This window comes from Pteropus alecto, unplaced genomic scaffold (assembly GCF_000325575.1).
Source record: "Pteropus alecto unplaced genomic scaffold, ASM32557v1 scaffold231, whole genome shotgun sequence".
Lineage (NCBI taxonomy): Eukaryota > Metazoa > Chordata > Mammalia > Chiroptera > Pteropodidae > Pteropus > Pteropus alecto.
Genome location: NW_006431805.1, coordinates 1,539,295 through 1,563,457, shown reverse-complemented (window position 1 = coordinate 1,563,457; position 24,163 = coordinate 1,539,295). Strand labels below are relative to the sequence as shown.

Below are 24,163 nucleotides of genomic sequence, written 5' to 3'. Positions count from 1 at the left end.
CCCTCAAAGAGAGGTTCCTCAGTTTCCATTGTTGTTGTATTATTATTTCTTCTAACATAGTGGCAGTATAGTAAGTAGAAATATAAAATTTGAATAGAAATTCCATTTCCAGTCTTTCTATATATTTTTCCTTGAGTCAGCCATCTAATCTTAAGAGCCTTAGTTTCTTCATCTGCAAAACTGTGGCAATAAGATCTTTCTTGTAGCATTATTTTGATGATTAATATTGATGTTTGAAAAATACTAATCAGGATCACATACTCAAAAGTAGTGTTTTTTGTTTGTTTGTTTGTTTGTTTGTTTGTTTTTTACTTTTAGTGTACTTGTCTGCAATGTCCCATAGAGCCTTTTATGTCTCTATATACTAGATACTTAAAGAATCCCTAAATGATGGCTTTACTTCTTTTCATATCAAACTGTGATAATGGAGTCATGAAATTATAGGCATATATTCCATTCATTTTTAGAAACTGATGAGTTGTAGATAACTGGGATTTTAAGCCTTTGTCAAGCATAGCGATACAAATTAGCAAATTATATTCATTCACTGTTCCTGCCTCTAAAAGGAGGTTTGATGAATCAGATTTCCTTTATTCATTTTTTACTTAAGTATAGTTGATATACAATATTGTATTAGTTATACTACTTTCAGATATATAATTTAGTGATTTGACATTTTTATATCTTACATTGTGAGCACCCCACTAATTTCAGTAATCATCTGTCACCATGAAAACGTATCCCAATATCATTGACTGTATTCCCCTTCACTTTTTTCACTTACTCCACACCCCCTCCCCTGGTAACCATCATTTTATGGTCTCTGTTTCTATGAGTCTGTTTTTGTTTTGCTTTGTGTGTTCATTTGCTTCTTTTTAGTTCCATGCATAAGTGGAATTATACAATCTTTGTCTTTGTCTGATTTATTATTTTTTGTAACACATTCACATATTTAATGTTAATTTAGACACGAGCCTAAAAAATAAAAATAGAAAACACACACACACACAAAAACAAACAAACAAATAAACACAAAATTTTCCATTTCTCACTTTGCAGATTAGGCTTTAAAAAAAATAAAAAACTAAGAATAACTATATTTTTATTTTATGTTAAGTACCTTTTTAATTCAAATATTAAAGAAGACACATTTTAAAAGCTGCTAATATTTATTCTATTCAACAAAATGCAATAAAATATCACATTGCCAGACTTAAAATTAATTATAAGATCCTACTGCATTTATTATTTTCTGAAGAACAGTAGTTCTGTGAAGTTACTCTACTACTTTGAAAATAACTGCATTTGCAAGCTCTTGTATTATAGTTTCATGATTAATTGGCATATCTCCTATATAGTCTTCTAATTTCCAATTGTTCATATCAAATATAAAAAAATAAGAATTTGTTTTAGTAGCACAGAAATTTGTCTCTTTTTATCATTTCCTATAGGTGTCAAATGACATTTACATGTATGATCTGGAAAATTTTAAGTGGACTTGTTTTATTTTCTATACATCCAACTCTTAATTACAAAGCCTTTGCTTCATTGTTTTGGGAACATCGGGCTACAGACTAAGAGATCAAGTATAAAAAGGTAGAGCTATATAAAAATGGGTTTTAAGAAGGGTTAAGGATAGAAATGATGGCTTCAAAAACTGTTTTCTATTCAGTTTGATAAATTTTTTATCATTACTTTATTCCTAGTTTGATTTGCTAATCTTGTTATCAATACTTTGATTCTTTTTTAATTTGTCTTTGAGCATCAAATGGAAGATTGACAGAGAGGCCACTCTTCTATTTCTGTCAAAAAACGAATTTAGAAGATTTTGTTCCTTCTATTTATAATAAACTTAAATAAGTTTTTGGTAAAACGATCTTATATTGCCAAGTGAATACTCAAATTTTAAAATCTCTGTCATAAAAGTACCTGTTAAATGTTTAGACAATACTAATTAAAGGGTTATATCCCATAAGGTATATAAACAAAAAGGAAGTAATAAATTTGAATAAATATTCTATTTATGAAAATTAGCTTTGCTTTTTATTGTTTATTAAATTTATTGGATGACATTGGTCAATAAAATTGTATAGGTTTTAAGTACACAATTCAATAATACATCATCTGTATAATGTATTATGTGTTCACCACCCAAAGACAATCCTCCTTTCGTCACCATATTTTTGGACCCCTTTACTCTTTTCTACCTCCTCTCTGATGCACACATTTAATATGGCTTCAATATCACACTCATAATTTGGTGTTAAAAGTTTATCTTCTTTTTTGAATAACACTTTCTAAATTAATTGATTTTTCCTGTTACCTTTCAGAGCATCCATGCCTCCCACAGCATAAAGTGCCCCTACAGTTGATTTCCTAGGCTTCGTTCGAGGGCTTTGCATCATGGGTCTTCTTTCAGGTAAGAGATGATACTTCATAGCTTCTATAAGGAGTTTCTGACACTCAAGATTACCAGTAAACATGGAGCTATTTTCAAGATCTGCCAGTAACTGAAAAGTAATGATATACAGTATATGAAGTGAAAAACTCATCATTAGAAAGAATATATTTTTATTTATATAACTTTGGAGAAAACTCAAGCTAATTCAAATGTACAACTGTAGTTATTTAATATTTTAACTTATTTAGTAACATGTTTATGTTCACTTATGTTTTAAAATGATGAAAAGTCTTATGATATTAGCTAACGATCTATGCATATTTACTTGACATATTCATCTTTTGAATATATACACGTATAATCTTGGGGAGCGAAAGAGAAAGAGCACTCATAAAATGTCTCATTGAAAGCACTCAAAAATAATGGCTTTATATGAATAAAGCAAGCATCTCCCAGTACATGGCAAGTAGCTAGAGAAGCAGCCATGTTTTTGGTGGTCTTAGGGGAGGAAGTACAAATATACCCAGTTAAAATAAAATAAAATCACCAATAAAGGGCTGCATTTTCATTATCAAATCACTTCTGTAAAGTAATCTGAAAATAGATCTTTTTTTTTATCTGTACATGTACATGTGTACATCAGTAAAGTACATGTGTTAGTAACTAGCCGATCTGTCATCAATAGCAGATAATTAATTTTTCTAACCATCACTGCCTGGAAGACAATAAGACACTAATTGAATGGGGTAAGAGCTAGGTAAATTATTTTTCCTAAAATGTGTCAAGAAGCTGAGTTTCTTTCAGAATTTTTTCAAAGGTCATTTAGATTAATTCCTTTGAGTTTTGGGTCCACAGTATCTTAGGGAGGAATAACAAGTGGGTTGTTGAAACAGAGGTGCTAATCTCACTCCATAAAACTTCTCTAAAGGTTCCTGTTCTGGACTGATTAATGCCAGCTCTGTTCTCACTTCACTTGTTATCTTTAATGGATCACTGTTTTGACTTGGCTAGTGAGACCCTCAGAATTTTCTTAATGATACACTGTTGAAAATAGATTTGAAACCGGGCTATGCAATTATTTTTTTTTCAAAAATATTCTTCAGAGATTTATCACCATTCTTTCCATATATTTAATTTCTAGAACATTGTTTAAGGTCATTTTTGAATTCTTTTTTCCTTCTCATGACTTTTTTATTTACTTATTTATGGTGACATTGGTTAATGAAATCCAATAAGTTTCAGCTGTACACTTTAACAGTAAGGTATATATATATATATGTGTGTGTGTGTGTGTATATACATATATACGTGCATACATATATATACGTCTATATGGTATATAAATATATATGTATATATGGTATATACATATATATATATATGATGCATATATATATATACATATATATGTATACATGTATATATATACACCCACACACTGTGTGTTCACCTCCTACAGTTAGATTTCTTTTTATTTTGGAAAATGAATATTCTGTGTTGCCACTAGCCACCACTGCCATCATCAGGAAAAGTGCACAGTCCACATTTGAGGCATAAGGCATATCCAGGGGTGGGAAGTCAAGGTACCATTAATTGTGCGTTTGGGCTGGAAATTTCTCCTCATTCCAGTAAAGTAAGAGAAGTCCAAACTAAGCATTTTGTTGAAAGAATGTCATGTATATTTAAAACAGTGTAAAGTTAAGAGCCACTGATTCTTTATATTAGTGTATCTTGAAATTTTGCATATCTAAAAATCATCTGGAGAACTTGTTAAAACACGCATTCTTTGGCCTCACCCCCAGAAATTGTTTCAGTAGGTCTGCAGTAGGGGACTAAGAAATTGAGCTTCTAACAAGCTCCCAGGAAATGTTGTGTTGCTGGTCCAGGGATATTTTGAGCAGCACTGCCTTAAGGAATCTGATAAATGATATAGACCCTCTCATGAGACTAACACACACAAGAATATACAAATTCATAGAAACAAAATTTCTATAGATTCTAAACTTGGGTCTAAAGTAATATACATATTTTAATGTTTCCCTCTTGATATTACTATCGCCTTGACCTTTGGATAAATTTGTTGCACCCAGGAGAGTAGTCAATATTCCTTCATTGCATATGGACAGATTCTTAAGAGTAAATAAGTAGTTTCATGGGATTTAATTAACAATTAAAAGTGAAAAGTAGAGAAACCATCAGCAAATTTACCTATTTTTCAATATTCATATTTAATTAATAATTTTGTTGAAAGCAATTAATTTTAATATTTATGATTCTACTGATCCACTAAGTCCAAATAAGTTCCCTCCTCCTAAAGTGGATGATATTTGAGGACTTCAGCCACAGCCTATGTAATATATGAAGTGTGCATATGTGTAATATATCCATGTATATATAATATGTAAATTATATCTACTATTGGTCAATTTACTATAGAGAAATAATTGTGGTTATCAGCAATGGTAGAATTATGAAGAAACACTGCACTCTAACATCACTAAACTTCACATGCTAGAATTCAGTATGAGGTGGGTCAGTCCTGTATCTTATCCAAGGGTGTTTGGTTTTAGAATCATTTTTACTATAATTCTTCAGCATGCACAATGGGGATGTCATTATAATGATGCTTTAGTACATCTGAAACTACTATACTATGCTTTGAATCATAGCAGTTGATTACACATATTAGTTGGTATGATCCAGATCTAACTCCTTTCTAGAGTCTCTTCTGGGATGCTTTTGTACTAATTATTGTCATCTTTCTTATAAGGTAGGCAGAGAAAAAAAAAGAGTTAGCTCAGTCATTTTTCCTCTTGTTACAAGTGCTGTTTGGTGAGAGGAAACTGAAACTAATGAGTATGCTGAAATTTAGGAATTATCTGCAGGTTTTTTAAATCCTTGTTTCCTCTCTCTTCATTATTTATACTGCTAATTGAAGGGTGGATATGGTCTTTGCAAAACATATCCTGTACACTTCAATTACCAGAAATCCTCTGAATAAAATAAAATGAGACAAATAAGAAATTGATTCATGCTTAATGGGACTTCGAACTATAATTTACATTACCTGGGTAAATTTCCATACCTGTGGTGGAAGTAATGGCAGTCTGATGTAAGAAAGTAGCATTGCTAGGTCTTGTTGCCTAGCCTGCACATCATGTCCCACCCACTGCATTAGAGCATGAAAAATAGTCTCCTCATCAGGCACATTAATGTCATCACTGCACAGAAGTTTTGAAATTTCATTAGCTGGAAGCAGGAGAAATTCTTGGTTTTTTATTACCTCAATGAAGTGTTCCTAGAAAAGAAAGGTTTTCTACTAAAAAAAAAAAATTGCACTTTATAAACTTCTTAACAAATAAGCATATCAAAGCTTTTCACTTTGTTAAATTTCAGAAAAGGCCAGAGAGATAAATATATGCATTTATAATAAATAGATGCTATTGCTGCCCATGACGAGGGGAATGGAGGAACATTCTGAAGCTAAAGAGTCAAATGATTATACTGGGTATTATTTAAAACACAAAGAAAGGCCTTAACTACTTCACAGTTCATACAGATAGTGTCCAATTTGACACTGATGATTTTCTCTCTCAGTTGTTGTAGGTGACAATAGCTTGACTCCAGAACTGACTGATGTTGAGTTGGTCTTTAGACAAAAACCTTAGGAGAAAGGTTGAAAAGTTTCAAGGTGGAGGTTTTCTTGAAGGACTGGGAGAGGTAGCTCTGCCTGTATATTTAGAGGACAACATACTGAATTTCTTTGAGATGAGAAAAAAACGATTGATGAAAAAGATTTTCTCTTATGGAGAAGCATGGACTTCTATTAACCAAGGCAATGACATCTTTTATAATAAATGATAATCTACAGATTCAGAATATTTTAAAGGGCTTCTCATAAATTTTGGGAGGAGGGATAGAGTTATATTTCTTTTTTTATTTTTATCAAATTTATTGGGGGTGATATAGGTTAATAAAATTATATAGTTTTCAAGTATACAATTCAATATATCATCTGTATATTGCATTGTGTGTTCACCACTCAAAGTCAAAACTCCTTCTGTCACCATGTTTTTGACCTCCTTTACCCTTATCTTTACCCTCCTTCCTCAAAGTCAAAACTCCTTCTGTCACCATGTTTTTGACCTCCTTTACCCTTATCTTTACCTTTACCCTCCTTCCTCCTTTCCCTTTGACAACCACTAAACTATTGTCTATGATATTTTGGGGTATTTTTTTTTTTTTGCTACTTACAGATTTATATCCCACATATGAGTAAAATTACATGGTTCTCAAATTTTCCTGTATGACTTATTTTGCATAGCATGCAAATCTCAAGATCCATTCATATTGTCACAAATGGCAGTATTTCATCTTCTTTTTTTTTTTATAGCTGAGCAATATTGCATTTATGTATGTATCACATCTTCTTTATCCAATCATTTATTGAAGGACACTTCAGTTGTTCCTATGTTTTGGCCACCATGAATAATGTTTCAATGAACATTGAAGTGCATATATCTTTATGAATAAGAGTTTTTAAAATTTTGGGGTAGATACCAGAATTGCTGGGTCATATGGTAATTCTATTCTTAATTTTTGAGCAACCTCTATAATGTTTTCCATATTTTTTCATATTATACCTCAATTTTCCCTCTGTCATTGTGTTCTCTTGTATTCTATCAAGTATCAAATTTCAGGTAGCCAAGCTTCAACTTTGTTCATCAAAACACAAGTATATATTTTTTTCTGATTTATAATGTTATATATATTTTTGATAACACGAGGATCATTTACAACATTTTTTATAGTAAAGACCTCAAGTTTTTAATACAATGAAAAAGTATACTGCTGAAATGTAGATAAATGTGTCTAGTTGGTAATTTATGTTGCACAATAAATAGATATTCTGTAAGCAGCTTAAGAAAGCTTCTGAGTAACTGGGCAAGCTGGAAAAGTCATATAATTCTCTCAGCTCTTCTCTGAGTTTAGATATAGTTGAACTGAGTTACCCTAATATCAATGTTATCCATACAATAATCACTGATTTTGAGAGACCTATGAAGAAGCCCTCATACTATAAATTCCCATTTAACATGCCTATTTAGACAAAATGCCTTCTTATGACTAAGGTGAGTGAGTAAGATAGATCTGTGGTTCTTACTGCAGCAGATGGCCCTGGTTGAAAAGCCCCTAACCTATAGTAAAATAATGCAGCTAGTACTACACTAATAACACATTACATGTGTACAGTACTTCACATTTTAAGAATTTCTTTCACAAACATTCTCATCATTAATGTGGCCTTGTAGGAAGTAGAATTATTCTCATCAGAAAACAGGCTATGTGAATTGTTTAATCTCCTTGCAGTAAATGGCAAAATATAGGCATACTTCAAAGATATTGTGGGCTCAATTCTAGACCACTACAATAAAGTGAGTCACACATTTTTATTTTTTTTATTTCCCAGTGCATATAGAATTTATGTTAAACCATTCTGTAGTCTACTAGTATTTAATAAAATTATGTCTACAAAAACAATGTACATAGTTTAATGAACAACATCATATTGATAAAAGATGATAATCATCATCTGAGCCTTCAGTGACATATAATCTTTTTGTTTGTTGAATGTCTTGCCTTCATGTTGATGGCTACTGAGTGATCAGGGTGGTAGTTGATGAAGCTGGGGTGGCTGTGAAAATTTCTTAAAACAAGAAAACAATGAACTGTAGAAATGATCCCTGAAAGTATATCAAGACAAATTGTTGGAGACATTGTGGGGAAAAATTTTACATTGTGTGAATATAAATTGACACAGTCACTATGGAAAACAATATAAAGCTTTCTTAAAAAAGTAAGAGTAAAATTACCATATGACCCAACAATCCTTCTCCTGGGAATCTACCCCAAAAATGTTGAAAATATTTATCCATAAAGATATATGCACCTCAATGTTCATAGCAGCATTATTCAAAGTGGCCAAGACATGGAAACAACCAAAGTGTCCTTTGATAGATGATAATATAAAGAAGATGCAGTACACATATACAATGCGATATTACTCAGTCATAAGAAAAGTGGAAATACTGCCATTTGTGACAATATGAATGGATCTTGAGATTATTATGCTAAGCAAAATAAATCAGACAGAAAAAGTTCAATACCGTATGTTACTTATGTGGGATATAAAACTGAAAGCAACAAATAAACAAGAACAACAAACAAAAACTCATAGACACAGACAACAGTTTAGTGGTTATTAGAGGGAAGGGAGGGAGGTAGATAAAGGTAAAGGGGGTAAAATATATGGCTTGAAGGAGATTTTAATTTGGTGTTGAACACATGATGCAATATACATGTGATGTGTTGTTGAATAGTACACTTGAAATCTACATAGTATCTCTATCAGCGTCACTCTCAATAAATTTAATTAAAAAGAAAATAAACTGCATTTTTACAAAAAAAATGAAGTTCGATGCATCAAATGACTTTTTATCACAAATGATTTATTTGTAGCACACAATGCTGTTGATAGAATTTTACCTACAGTTGAAGTTCCTTAAAATTTGGAGTCAATCCTCTCAAACCATGCCATTGATTTGTCAACTAAGTTTAAGTAATATTATAAATCATTTGTTGTCATATTTTAAGAATCTTCACAATATCTTCACCAGGAGTAGATGTCATATCAAGAAACCACTTTATTTGCTCATCCATAAGAATCAACTTCTCATCCCTTAAAGTCTTATCATGCGACTGCAACAATTCAGTCACATCCTCAGGCTCCACTTCTAATTCTAGTTCTCTTTCTATTTCTACCACATCCACGGGTACTTCCTCCACTGAAGCCTTGAACTCCTCAAGGTCATCCATGACAGCTGGAATCAACTTCTTCCAAATTCCTGTTAATTTGATATTTAGAACATTCTAATCACAAATGTTGTTAATGGCATCTAGAATTATGAATTCTTTCCAGTAGGTTTTCGATTGATTTTTCCCAGATTCATCAGAGGAAACATTATCTATGGCAGCTATAGCCTTACAAAATATATATTTTAATAAGACTAAAAAGTGAGAATTACTCCTTGATTCATGGGCTACAGAATGGATTGCATGTTAGCAGGCATAAAAAATATATATTAATCGTGAAAGGAATCTTTTTTTTTTTCTGAGCAGTAGGTCTCAACAGTATGCTTAAAATATTCTGTAAACTATGTTGTAAACAGATGTGCTCTCATACATGCTTTGTTGTTAGATTTATGAAGCACAGGTAGAGAAGATTTAGCATAATTCTTAAGGGCCTTGGAATTTTAAGAATGGTAACTGAGCATTGGCTTCAACTTAAATTCACCTACTGCATTAACTGCTAACAAGAGAGTCAGCCTGTCCTTTGAAACTTTGAGTCCATGCATTGACTTCTCCTATCTAGCTCTGAAAGTCCTAGATGGTATCTTTTTCCAAAATAAGGCTATTTCATCAACATTGAAAATCTGTTGTTGAGTGTACTCACTTTATTATCTTAGCTAGATCTTCTAAATAACTTGCTTCAGCTTCTACATTAGCATTTGCTGTTTCACCTTTCATTTTTATGTTATGGAGATGACTTCTTAAACCTCATGACCTAACTAACCTCTGCTGGCTTCAAACTTTTTTTCTGCGGTTTCCTTATCTCTCTCAGACTTTGTAGAGTTCAAGAGAGTTATGGCCTTCTCTGGATTTAGGTTTTGGCTTAAGGGAATGTTGTAGCTAGTTTGATCTTTTATCTAGACCACTAAAACTTTCAACATACAGCAATAAAGTTGTTTCATTTTCTTACCATTCATGTGTTCACTGGAGTAGTGTTTTTAATTTTCTTCAACAAGTTTCATTTTCATTCACAAGTTGGCTGTTTTGCATAAGAGGCCTACCTTTCGGCTTGTCTTAGCTTTTGATCTGTCTTAGTTTTTGACATGTTTTCCTCACTAAGCTTAATTATTTCTAGCTTTTGATTTAAACTGAGAGACATGCAACTTTTCCTTTCACTTAAACACTTAGAGTCCATTGTAGGGTTATTAATTGGCCTAATAAAATGTAAATAAGTTTTATGTCATTATTGTTGTAGCTCAACAATAGATAGGCCAGAGGAGATGGAAAGAGACAATAAAATGGCTTGTCAGTTGGGCAATCAGAACCCACACATTTATCAATTAAGTTTACCATCTTACATGAGTGCAGTTCATAGTACCTCAAAACGATTACAATAGTAATATTAACTATCACTGATCATAGATCACCACAATAAATATAATAATGAAAAAGTTTGAAATATTGAGAGAATTATCAAAATGTGAAACAGTGACATAAAATGAGCAAATATTATTTGAAAATATAACTGACAGAATTGTTTGACACAACATTGCCACAAACCATCAATTGTAAAAATGCAATATCTACAGAGTGCATTAAAGTAAAGTGCAGTAAAAGGAAGTATGCCTGTATGGACTAAAACCTAAACTTGCAGTATTATTTTATTTTATTCAATACTGCAACTGCCTTTCATAAGTAATAATTTTTATGAAAGTGTTAAGAAAGAGGTAAAACACTCTAAAATTTATAGTTACTTATACTGGTAGTATATGCAAATTCTGAACTGTATCAATATGATGGAAGACTCAGTGTTTCATTATATTTACTTTCTATTCACTCTCTAATGAAAGAAAAGAAAAAAAAAAGAAGTAAATGAGAGAGAGAGAAAAAGAGAGAGCTATAGTAAGAGCAAGAGCACAGCCTAGTGTGTAAAACCTACTCGATGGCTAATGTGAGTCATATACAGTCAAATTGGATTATACATTTGAGAAAGTTAAGAAATGATTAAAATGATTTATGTGATGGTCATATTTAGGTATAGTCAGAAATTTGTTTTGTGATATACTTTGTTAAGTCTGATGAAACTATTGAAAATTGCTTGGAAAGATAGTATGCTAGTGTAAATAAAAAAAAAAATAATGCATTGCTTTAAAGTATCTAAGTATGGTATTTCAATATCCAGCACTGTAGAGAAGTATTTAGTTAAGCTTAAAGATTAAATTTATACTGTTTATTTTAGAATTATTTTGTTCCTAATTTCAAGGTAAACATTTTCTTCTATGCACTTTCCCAAGCGTGTTATTTGGTTTGGTATTCATTTTTTTAATCTACACTTACAGTGTTGTAAAACTTATTAAATGAATGTAACATACTTGCTGAATGTTTCATCGATGCAAACTATTACTTATACGATTGTGCTGGTTAAACTTATTGTCAACTTGACTGAGCCATAGAATTTCTAGACTTTTGGCCAAACGTTATTCCAGATGTGTCTGTGATGGTGTTTCTGGATGAGGCTCACTCACATTTGTGAGGGCAATCTGTTTTAGTCAGTTTATGATTCAAACAACTGTAATTGAATCCTTAGAATTTAACATTATTCTTAGACATTAAAATTATTTAATTTTTTTTACTATCAATATGGCATTACAAAAGCATTATTATAACAAGAACTTTACCTATTTTATTTCATTTATAATAGATAAAATAACTAAAGTAGGGAGATTAACGTATTGCATTATAGGGGGAAACAGTATTGCATTTTTATACACATCCTGCTTTAAAACTCAGTTTAATTCATATAATAGGAAAGGGAAAAGAAGTTGATATGAGCAACAAAAATAATTCATGCTGTTTATCAGATGTGTTTTGTCTGCAAAAGTAAGATAACAGACAGGAAACTGTTAATACTTAGTTCAAGAATTTAAGTAATTTAACAGGAAGTTTTCATGTTTGGCTTTTATGGTTGGATTAACCTTTGAACTATATGACTGCTGTTTGTATAGATTATATGTCATCTGTATTTAGGATACAGGATTATAAATAGCATACTTAAATAACATATATTAAAATACTAATCCATTATAATATGATTCTCCACATAATGGTATTGTTTCAGGAGTATGTTTCAAACTTCAAATTTTGAAAAAATGACCAGGGATGGAAAGAAGAGGGGAAAAGTTTTACAAGAAATTTTAGAGAATTCAAATATTATAAATTAAAAAAAATTAAGGTCTGTATAAAGCTCCAGAAAAATACTCTTTATTTATATGCATTTCAATCCTAAAATTGTAATGTTAATTTTATCCTATTTTTAGGTGTGATTCTCAATTGTTCACTTTTATGTACTTGCCTTTTAGCTTTGAATCTTAGATAACTATAATAATTTTCTTAGCTTGAAATATTTATCTTTTAGTTGCACTTCACAAAAAGACCCATCTCTTGCATAGTTCTCTGCTTCAGAAGTTAAAAAAGTTCATTTTCTTCTTTGCATGAGGGAATAGTTAGCATTAATAATAAGGGTATATTTAATATCTTCTGTCTACTTTTTCTTGCCTCCTTACAGTCTATCTTTCACATCACTGTCACTTATCTGAATAAATATAGCTTTCGTCCATGCAACTTTCAAAGAATTGAAATATACAAACATGTTCATTTAATTCATTATAATTGTTAACAAAATTGAGAGACATTTTAAGGTAGTTAGGTTAAAGGAGTGAACTACAAATTACTTTTAACCAAAATACATGTTTTCATTAAGGCATAAAAAGTCCATTTAACAGAATTGTCTGATTTACTAATTTTTATATTTCTCAAGCTATTCTAGTTAATATTAACCCATTCATATTAGTTTTTCCTGATTGAACAATATTTAAATTTCATTAGAAATCATAATTTGTACCATTTTACAAACTAAAGTTCTACCAGTGAAGAAACATCAGAAAGATTGTATTTTCTTAATAGTGTGGATTTGACTTGAAACATGTACTTGTACGATTTAATATTTTTATTTCCCCAGTCTTTGAGATTTAACTAAACCTTTTTTGGTTTTGAAAATGAGAAACTTGCTTGAGTACAGCTCAACCAGACATATAATGTCTGTTATGTTTAAATCATTTGCAAATTATATGAGTTTATATTGAGTTTATATTGCCTTTTGATTTTATCCCAACATTATAATATTTACTTGGAAAGATTTTATACATATGCATATATGTATAATATACACACATACACATATATATCAGTAAAACAAATCAGTAAGTTAGATATTATGTTACTATATTACTACAAATTAATTCAAAGCAATTGATTTTACCATTGTGTACTTATGTGCCACACTCAGGAGCTCTGTACATCCCTGAACATCTCCAAATGATCGAATCCCTAAGCAGTTTGAAGGATGGAGCTGCTTTATGAGAAAATTGGAGCAGACTTCAATGACTTGAGTCAGCTGCAGAAGACAAGCTGCAGCCAGCAAATTTTCAATAGTATCTTCTTTTAATTGCAGAACACCTAGATGGTTCAAAAAAGTAAAGAATTATTATATGTCCCATAAACTAAGCCACAAATATACTAGCTAGTTGAAACCTTTATTTTCTCTTATTAGGAAGCTTATTTTTTCTAGTGTACAGTAACCACTCAGATAATATCTTTTGAAGCCAACATAGGCAAAGGAGTCTGTGTAAATACTTACCTATGTTAGAGATGGAAGAAGGGAGACAGACTAGATTGTAAAAAACAATGGCGGCAAATGAACAGTGAATACCAACATTGAAAAAGAGCAACTTGTTATTTATCATCTTAGACCTGCATCTAAATCTTATATCAAAAACTGTCCACATTATGACTCGAGGAGCATTATGCAATATTGTATAGGATAATACAATTGGCCATACAGATGTCATTTATGTGGAAAAACATCTTGATGCATAACAATATTGAGCTTATATGACCACATGTCCATTTTTTTGCATCTGTATTTACTAGCTGATAAGGATGACTTTTCACAGATATCACGACTGGAATTGATGCCTGACATTGTCTCAAAAAAAGTATTGCCAAGAGTCCTCAGATAAAGAATTATTTATATGATTATTTTAATAGGTATAAGATACAGACTCTGTTTAAAAATATCTATACATAATTTTTAAAAATGGGATCAGAGCAATTAAACTGTTTTCTTTATATTGATATATATATATATAATATGTATTTTTAGAACAAACATTATTGATGAATTATTGAAAATGTTATGTTATTTTGATGTTATGTTCTCACTGTTTTGTTTTAACCACGCTATAGATAAGTTATAAGGATGATATTTTATATGGATTTTATAAACTATAAACTATTACTTTATAATCTGGCCTTGTAAAATACCTTAATATGGATTCTATATATTGTAACACCACAAAGAAAAGAGTAATGCATACTGTGAAATACTCTGTATTTGATTTATCTTCTAAAACATATGTTGTAAAAGAGTCCAGTACATTAGTAGACTTCCTTGTGCTGTTTCTTGTCCAGGATTTTGAAGGTAAAGCCTATCTTTATCTTATGGCACCCCAAAAAAGTGTGAACTATTCTCAAAATCAGATCTAAAGATTCACTTGCTATAGACATTGAAACGTGGCATACTTATTAAGAAGAATATTAATTTCATAACAAATGAAACCATAAAACTCCTAAAAGAAAACATATTAAAAAAGCTCCCTGCATTGGTCTTGGCAATTTTTTATTGGATAAGACACTAAAAGCATAGGCAACAAAAAGAAAAAAAGCAAACAGGACTATATCAAACTAAAAAACTTCTACACAACAAAGAAAAAACTGAAAAGGCAACCTATGGAATAAAAGAACATATTTGCAAACCATATATCTGATAAGTGGTTAATATCTACATGAAAAGGTGCTAGACATCACTAATCATCAGGGAAATGCAAATTAAAACCACAATGAGATATCATTTCACACCTGTTAAGATGAATAATATCAAAAAGAGAAGGGATAGCCAATGTCGACGAGGCTTTGGATAAAAAGGAAACCTTATGCACTGTTGGTGAGAATGTAAATTAGTACAACCATTATGAAAAACAGTATGAAAATTCCTAGAAAAAAATGCAAAAATAGAACAATCATATGATCCAGAAACCCAACTCCTGGGTAAATACCTAAAAGAAATAAAATAAGAAACTTGAAGAAATATGTACACTCCTGTATTTATTGCAACTATAAGCTATGGAAACAATCTGACTGTTTTCAACATATAATTGGATAAAATATATATAATACGTTATATATAAATATAAATAAGTTCAGCCATGAGAAAGATGGGAATCTTGCTGTTTGTGACAACATGGATGAACCTGGAGGACACCACGCCAAGTGAAATAAGCCAGAAAAAGAAAGTATGGTATCACTTGTATGAGGAAGAAAACAACTGCTGACTTCATAGAAACAGTGAGTAAATTGATGGTTTCCAGGGGCCGAGAGAAGGAAACAGTAAATGTAGGTTAAACGGCACAAACTTTCAGTTAAAAGTAGTCCTGGGAATCTAATGTACATCATGGTGGCTGTAGGTAATAATATGGTATTAGTTATTGTATATTTGAAAGTTGCTGAGAGTATATATTAAACATTTTCTTCTCACAGGAAAAAGAATTAACTGTTTGAGATGATGCACACATTAATTATTTTGATCTTGGTATTCATTCCACCATGGGTATGTGTATCAAATCATCACACTGTATACCTTAAGTATATACAATTATATTTGTCAATTGTTTTTCAATAAAGTTAGAATGAATGAATGAATGAATGAATAAATAAATGAATACATTCATACATACATACTACTTGGCCCCCAAACTCATCCTGTTTTCTTTGCTTTATAGTTTGAGTAAATATTACTTTATTATTTCAAAGGAAAAGACTGATTAAATCTTTAATGTGGAGTTGAAATATTCCACTTCCACTCTCACTTTTTACAAATGAGAATGCATCCACATTGCTTGAGAGAGATAGAAACATGTCCTTATATTTTGGCATTAAGATCGCTTTCTTTTCTCATGGTCATAATTTTTTATAGCATGTTATTCACTTCTTGCTTTTTATAGTATTGAATTTAAATCCTGATTCTGCCCCTTACTACCTTAGGAAAGTTACTTAACTGGCCTATCCTTCATGTTTTTTACTTGTAGAGTAGGAATAATATTAATGTGGGTTATATAATGTAGGATTACTGTGAAGATTGAATGAATTTGTAGATGCCAAGATCTTACCTGTGTAAGCATACTGCACCAAGGAATTAAGTGCATTAGGGTCAACTCCTTCCATCTTGACCTCTTCTTGTTTGGCTTCAAGCACATCATTAGTAAACATTGCAGCAAAATAATCAGACACTGCACTGAGAACCAACCTGGAATGTTTCACAGGAACTTACATCAGTCCATAATCTTATTGAAAAGCATAGAATGCAGTCAGTAAGTTTGTAACTCTGGTGAGACTGTTTTCCACTTAAATATCTCACAGTTCAGTAAAGTGCAGTGAAATTAGAAAGGCAAATAGAATAAGTTGATTTTCTTTTAGACAGTTTGTGCTGTTTCTCTTCATCAGTTTCTCTAAAGTTTAGCAATTTTAAATATCACACAGGAAAGTGGATACTATATGGTAATGATTTTTCAACATAGGATGATAAAAATATTTTCCTTGATGTTCCAATTTATAATCAATGGACTGATTCTCATTCATACTTGCCATAATCACCAAATGTTCTATTTGTATAAGGATACTTACCGATGAGCTGGGATTCGGAGGTGTCCAGCAATGAGTAGCACATCACACAGTTGTTTCTCTTTCAGGTAGTTCTCCATTTTATGGAGAGTTCGCTCTGCATGGTTTACAGCATGGAACTGCTCCTCAGACACATTGAAATTCATTTCTTCAGAATGCGTATGTAATCTGAAAGGGGGATAAGGTAAGAATACGGTTATTCTCCTAGTGAGTGTGCAAATGTTCAGTGGTAATTTAGACACATCAACTTCTAAAAGAAATATATTGGTTTAAAATAAAATAAAATAAATTTCCTCTGATACTAAATATTTTGTTATATTGCTGCCATCCTTCCATTAAAGTAAAATGTCATGGTAAGTATTTATATCTGGAATGAAACATACTATGTATGGTTCAGTTTCAGAGCTAGTGGTGATTTATCGACTTCAAAATACCAGTTCCTTTCTTTAACTTTATTGGTATCAAGATTATGTAATTAGTCATGAAATTGTGGGCATGATTCAAAATACTTTTAAAATTTAATTATGTCTTGAAGCTTCTTTGTGTATACTCATTACACATCAGAAATATTTCTTGAAGAATCTCAAGCTTCAGAGTACCATATGTCAAACCCATCAAGAAATTGGTAGTTACAAAATAGTCACAGGGATGTAAAGTACAGCATAGGAAATACAGTCAATATTATTGTAATAGCTATGTATAACGCCAGGTGAGTACTAGAATATTTGGAGGGAACATTTTGCAAATTGTATAAATGTCTAACCACTATGCCATATACCTGAAATTAATATAAAATAGTATTGAATGTCAAATCTAATTGAAAAATAAAAATTAAAAAATAAAATATACATATTTCCATTTTATATCTCTTTTCCTGCTTTATTGACATATAATTGACCTATAACACTGTTTAAATTTAAGATGTACAACATGATGATTTGATATATGTATATACTGTAAAATGATTACCACAGTGAGGTTAGTTAACATATCCACAATCTCACATAGTTACCATTTTGGGTATGTATGCCAAGCACATTTAAGTTCTACTTTCTTAGCAGTTTTCAAGTATACGATATTGTTAACTATAGTCAAAATGCTTTACATTAGATCCCCAGAAATTATTCATCTTCTAACAGGAAGTTTGTACCCTTTGACTACTTAGGAAGATATGACAACTGTTAAATTTCCCATTATTAAAGCTATCTACATGTCTTTTAAGCATCACACAAAAGTAGAATTTAAATACTACCACATAGAAGCTTACAATCAGTGGAAGCTTAAATAAATTGATGGTTTGGATGAACACACTTAAATACTTTGTTACCTTTTTGTTTCCAGACATTTTCCAACCAGGAGTTAGGATTACTTTTAGGTTCCTTCAGCTCATTTTTGTTTGTTTGTTTTTAATTTTTTAAGACAATTGTTTAACATTACTCCCATTTTCTGTTTAATTTAAATAAATGATTCATCTCCAAATTTTCTTTTAAAGACTCTTTGGGACATTCAGTCACAATATTGTTTGGACAATCAAGATAGCATGGTATGAATATCCTTAAATGCAAGATACAGATTATGTATTATAGAATTGCACATTTGAAACATATAATATTAACCAATGTTATCCCAATAAACTTAATTTAAAAATATTCTGCTACAAAATATGCTTGTTTATTTGTATTGGAAAGGAACGATACCTTGACACCACAGACTTGAAAGCATTCAGATTTCATTTGACTCACTTACCCTAATCTTTCCATTACTCAAGTATCATTTAATTTTCATTGAGTCAATGAAACATTCAACAACTAATTGTCTTATCTTTCCTCACATATACGCTGCCATGTATTGGAGAGGGGCATATCCTAAAAAAGGGGTATATTTTAAGAAGTTCTAACTAGGAAATAATCTTATTCTGTGAATTTTTTTCAGCCCTCTTTGATTAAAGAAAAAAGTGTCTTAAATTACTAGCTAGTTTAGGGTATGTTACCTGTGCATTATAAATTTATTAGAAGTCTGAAATATTTTTTATGATTAAAATGAAGATTTTTAACACTTAAAAATCTTATCAGTATGAACCACGCATAATTTTGTTAGATTTCAAAAGACTGAGGGAACTCTGTTTTATGTCTCATGAAGAAATAAGAGATTAGTACTCAAAGAGATATGGATAGATCAAATATTATAGCATCCAAAATACAACAGACATATTAATCTATGTCATAAAAATATTATAATATACTCTTAATCATTATCTAATCAGACTGTAATAAAACAAATCGAACAAACAAACTAGTCTTTTCAAACTTAACCTGATCTTAATAAATTCCTAGAGCTCATAAATTAGTTTTATTGTCTCCATTTTAGATATTTCACTGTTAGATTAGATGTTACAATAGAAGACACTACATTAGAGAATGTTCTTCCCTATTCTTCATTGTATGGTAACAATAGATTGTGACATATGAGGCAGCATGGTGGGATAAAAAGAATATCAAATGCCTGGATTTACTCCCTGTCCTTGTACTTACAAGCTGAGTGATATTAGGCAAGTCACTTTACCTTTCTAAGTATTAATTTTCTCCTACAAAATAGGAATGAAAATAATGCTAATACCAATAATATCAGCAACAATGCTTATATCACAGGGTTCCTCAGATGATTACATGAGATAATGTACATGAAAATTTTTTGTAAAAATGTTAAGTCTTATGTTTAGGCCTTACTACGAAGATGTAGTTATTTCCATATATATCTTTAATTTTTTATTGAACTTTTAATTATTTAATTGACTTTGCTAGAGCAATTATAACACTACATAAAATTTGAGAACTATAGACAATTCCTTATTTTTGGTTGTCACAATTAGGGAAGGGTGTTCGGTCATCAAGTGGGGAGAGGCTAGAGATGCTGGTAAACATCCTACAATGCACAGGACAGCCCACTACAATAAAGAATTAATCAGCCAAAATATCAATGGCATCAAGTTAGAGTAATTCTTGTTTATATTGTAATTCCACCATTAGGTTTTCTTTCTTTTTTTTTCTTTTTCTTTTTTTGTCTTTATTGAAATAGACAATTAGTTGCTTGTATTTAAGTTGTACAATTCAATGAGTATTTTCCTTTAATTATAGTTGGCATATAACAATATACCAGTTTCAGTTGCATAGCATAATTTGCAAAGTGATTACCCCACTAAATCTAGTAGGTGTCTTCTCCCTTACGTATTTATTGCAACATTATTAACAATCTTCCCCATGCTACACTCTACATCTCCATACCTGTTTTTAATACCTTTGCTTTTTTTTGTTCCCCCAACCCCTCTCTTCTAGTATCCCTCTAAATATGTTCTGTATCAATAAATTTATTTCTGCTTTTCTTGTTGTTGTTGTTGATTTTGTTCTTTAGTTACACATGCAGATGAAATCATGAGATATTTGTATTTCTCGATCCAACCCATTTCATTCAGCGCAATACCCTCTAGGACCATCAAGGCAATATTTTTTTTCCATCCTCTTCTTTTTAGTCTATGTGTGTCTTTTAATCTGAAGTGAGTCTCTTGTAGGCAGCATGGGTAAGGGGCTTGTTTTCTTATCCATTCAGCCACTCTACCTTTTGGTTGGAGCATTTCTTTCTTTTCCATTCGTGGTACTTGTTGATAAGAATGTCGTTATGACCATTCTTTATTCATGTTTTCGATACATGTTTTTTCTTCTTAAATAGCGAAGGTCCTCCAACATTTCCTGTAATACTGGCTTGGTGATGATAAATTCCTTTAGCTTATTTTTGTCTGGAAAGCTCTGTATCTGTCTTTCAACTCTAAATGATAGCTTTTCTAGTTAAAATATTCTTGGTTGTAGATACTGAGTTTTCATCATGTCGATTATTGTGTGCCAAGCCCTTCTGTCCTGCTATTTTCTTTTTAGAAATAGTTTCTTGTGAGAAATCAGCTGCCAGTCTTATGGGTGCTCCCTTGCAGATAACTAACTGGTTTTCTCTTGCTGCTTTTAAGATTCTCTCTTTGTATTTAAACTTTGGCATTTTAATTATGATGTGTCTCAGTGTGGGCCTCTTTGGTTTCCTGGTTTGGGGGACTCTCTGAGCTTCCTAGGGTTTTATGTCCATTTCCTTGACTAGGTTAGGGAAGTTTTCCATCATTATTTCTTAAATAGCTCTTTAACATATTATTTTCCTTTAGGTACTCCTATAACATGGATATTTTTACCTGTAATAGTGTCTCACAGGCTCTTTAAATTATTATTATTATAGTCTTGGCTTCTTTGTTCTTGCCATTCTGATTGAGTGTCTTTGGCTTTCTCATCCTCTACATAGGTCATTTGATCTTCTTTATTCACTTTGTTTATTCCATTTAATATACTTCTCACCTCAAATAATGTGTTCTTCATTTCTGACCGGTCCCCTTTTATAATTTCCAATTCCATTTTTATGTTTTTTTTTTATCTCTTTGTTGAAGTTCTCACTGAATTCATCTACACTTCCCATAAGTTCATTGAGCATCTTTATAAGCAGTGTTTTGAACTCTGCATCTGTTACATTGCTTGACTCCATTAATTCTGAGTCTCCGTTTCATTCTCTGATATGGTTTCTGCTTCTCTGTCTTCCCATTTTGCCTGTCTTTCTATGTCTGTTTCTATGTACTAAGCAAAGCCCTTAAGTCTCCTGGTCTTATTAGTGTGGCTTTGTGTGGTAGGTGTCCAGTGGCACAGACCTGAGAGGAATTCTTCTGCAGGCCAAATTTAGCACCAGCCTGTGACCTTTCGGAGCCACCTGTTAAGATTCAGCAAACAATCCACAGATGCTGTGCTTATGGTTGCCTCAAAAGGCCACACCAGAAACCGAGGCCAGATGCCACCAGTGCGACACCAGGTACTGCTCAGCAAAGGGCACCTGACTACAGAGGACACCTGAATATAGTTTGAGTGGGGCCACCAGGTGCGAAAGGCGAAGTTTCAGGAAATCCTCTGGGCAGATCTACCTCTGTTATCTGGTTTGATGATGCCTTGGCTATGGTGGCACTGAATTCTTACACTAGGAGAGAGTATGGCTCAACAGAGAAACAGTGGATAACACTGCAACTTCTGTTTGGAAAAGATCCTTGCTCTGGTTCTCACTTCGACAACTCAGTGTCCCCTTACAAGTCTGTGGTGCCTCCCCGAACAGCCTACCTGGAGCTGGTGCTCAGTACGAGTGAGTCAATTGGCAGGAAAGTCCGTTCACAGATGCCCTTTAAGAGGCATCTATAGCTGCCAGCACTGATGCCGCAGCCTCTTTCCCACTCAGCCACATGGGACCAGGCAGCCTAGGATTCTCGCTCCATCCTACCTTATGCCATTGCAGGGTGATTTATTAGATTTCTTCCTAATAGGATGGCCTGTTCATCTAGATGTCAGGTGATTTTTTCTTGCTGTTTGCTCCTTATTTCTGTCAAAACTTTGATTTGGTCACCAGAGGGATGAACAGAGCCTGTATCATAGATGCCGTTTTCTTCCTCCATCATGTTTTTTTCTTTAAATTTATTTATTTTTTATGGTGACACTGGTTAAGGAAATCTAGTAAACTTCAGGTGTACAATTTAACAGTAAGGCATATGTATGTGTGTGTGTATGTATGTATGTATATATGTATGTATGTATGTATGTGTGTGCATATGCATATACATATATATACACACATATATACATACATATATACACACATACACACATATGCGTTATATATATGCCAACATTTTGATAAACATAGATGTAAAAATCCTCAATAAAATATTAGCAAACTGAATTTAGCAAGGCATTAAAAATCATACCCCATGATCAAGTGAGATTTATTACTAGAATACAAGACTGGTTCTATATTTGCAAATCAATTAACGTGATTTTAGGTTTATATCCCACATATAAGTGATATCATGCGGTTTATCAACTTTGAATGTCTGACTTATTTAGCTTAGCATGACTATCTCAAGGTCCATCCAAGTTGTCGCAAATGGCAGTATTCCATCTCTTCTTATGGCTGAGCAATATTACATTATATATATGTACCATAGATTCTTTAACCAATTATCTATCGTGGGACACTTCGGATACTTCCATATCCTGGCCATCGTGAATAATGCAGCTATGAACATTGATGTGCAAATATCTTTTTGGATACGGGTTTTCAAGTCTTTGGGATAAATAGCCACTAGAGGGATTGCTGAATCATATTAGATCAATTAGTTTTTTGAGGAACCTCAATACTATTTTCCATAGGAACTGTACAAATTTACAGTCCCACCAGCAGTGTATGAGGGTTCCTTTTACTCGGCATCCTCTCCAACATATGATATTACTTTTCCTGTAGATTATAGCTATTCTACCAGTTGTGAGATGGTATCTCATTGTGATTTTGATTTGCATTTCCCTAATGCTCATGATGCTAAGCATATTTTCATATGTTTGATGGCCATTTGTATGTCTTCTTAGGAGAAGTGTCTCTTCAGGTCTTCTGCTCATTTTTTATTAGATCATTTGTTTTCTTGTTATTATTGAGTTCTGAGTTCTTTGTATATTTTAGATATTAGGCCCTTATTAGTGGCGATGCTTGCAAATATCTTCTGCATCCAGATGATTGTCTCCTTACCTTGCTGACAGTTTCTTTTTCTGTGACAAAGCTCTTTAGTTTAATGTAGTCCCATTCATTTATTTTTTGCTGTGACTTCCCTTGCCTTTAAGTCCAAGGTCCTTGAGTTTACTTTCTATGTTTTCTTCTATGCAATTTATTGTTTCTGATCTTATATTCAGGTCCTTCATCCATTTTGAGTTAATTTTGGTGTGTGGTGATAGACAACTGTTTAGTTTCATTCTTTTGTAGGTAGCTTTCCAGTTTTCCCAGCAGCGTTTATTAAAGAGGCTTTCCTTTCTCCGCTATGTTTTTGGCTTTTTTGTTGAAAATTATTTGCCCACATAAACATTGGTGTATTTCTGCCTTCTTGATTCTGTTCCACTGTTCCGTGTGTCTGTTTTTCTGCCAATACCATGCCATTTTGATTATTGTCGCTTTGTCGTATAATTTGAAGTCAGGCAGAGTGATGCCTCCAGCCTTGTTCTTTTTTCTCAGGAT

The 24,163-nt window shown here is 32.1% G+C and overlaps 1 protein-coding gene across 2 annotated transcripts in view; it reads right to left on the bottom strand.

Moving 5' to 3' along the window:
* The window catches only part of KLHL4 (kelch like family member 4), a 151,967-nt gene that overhangs the window by 62,597 nt on the left and 65,207 nt on the right, over positions 1-24,163 (bottom strand). For both annotated transcript variants that reach the window (XM_025040407.1, XM_006905926.1), the window contains exons 2-6: positions 17,048-17,212; positions 16,534-16,670; positions 13,569-13,765; positions 5,487-5,699; positions 2,324-2,510 (exon numbers count right to left, since the gene is read on the bottom strand). In XM_025040407.1, coding sequence (XP_024896175.1) covers positions 2,324-2,510; positions 5,487-5,699; positions 13,569-13,765; positions 16,534-16,670; positions 17,048-17,212 — 899 coding nt within the window. The remainder of the gene's footprint in view (positions 1-2,323; positions 2,511-5,486; positions 5,700-13,568; positions 13,766-16,533; positions 16,671-17,047; positions 17,213-24,163) is intronic.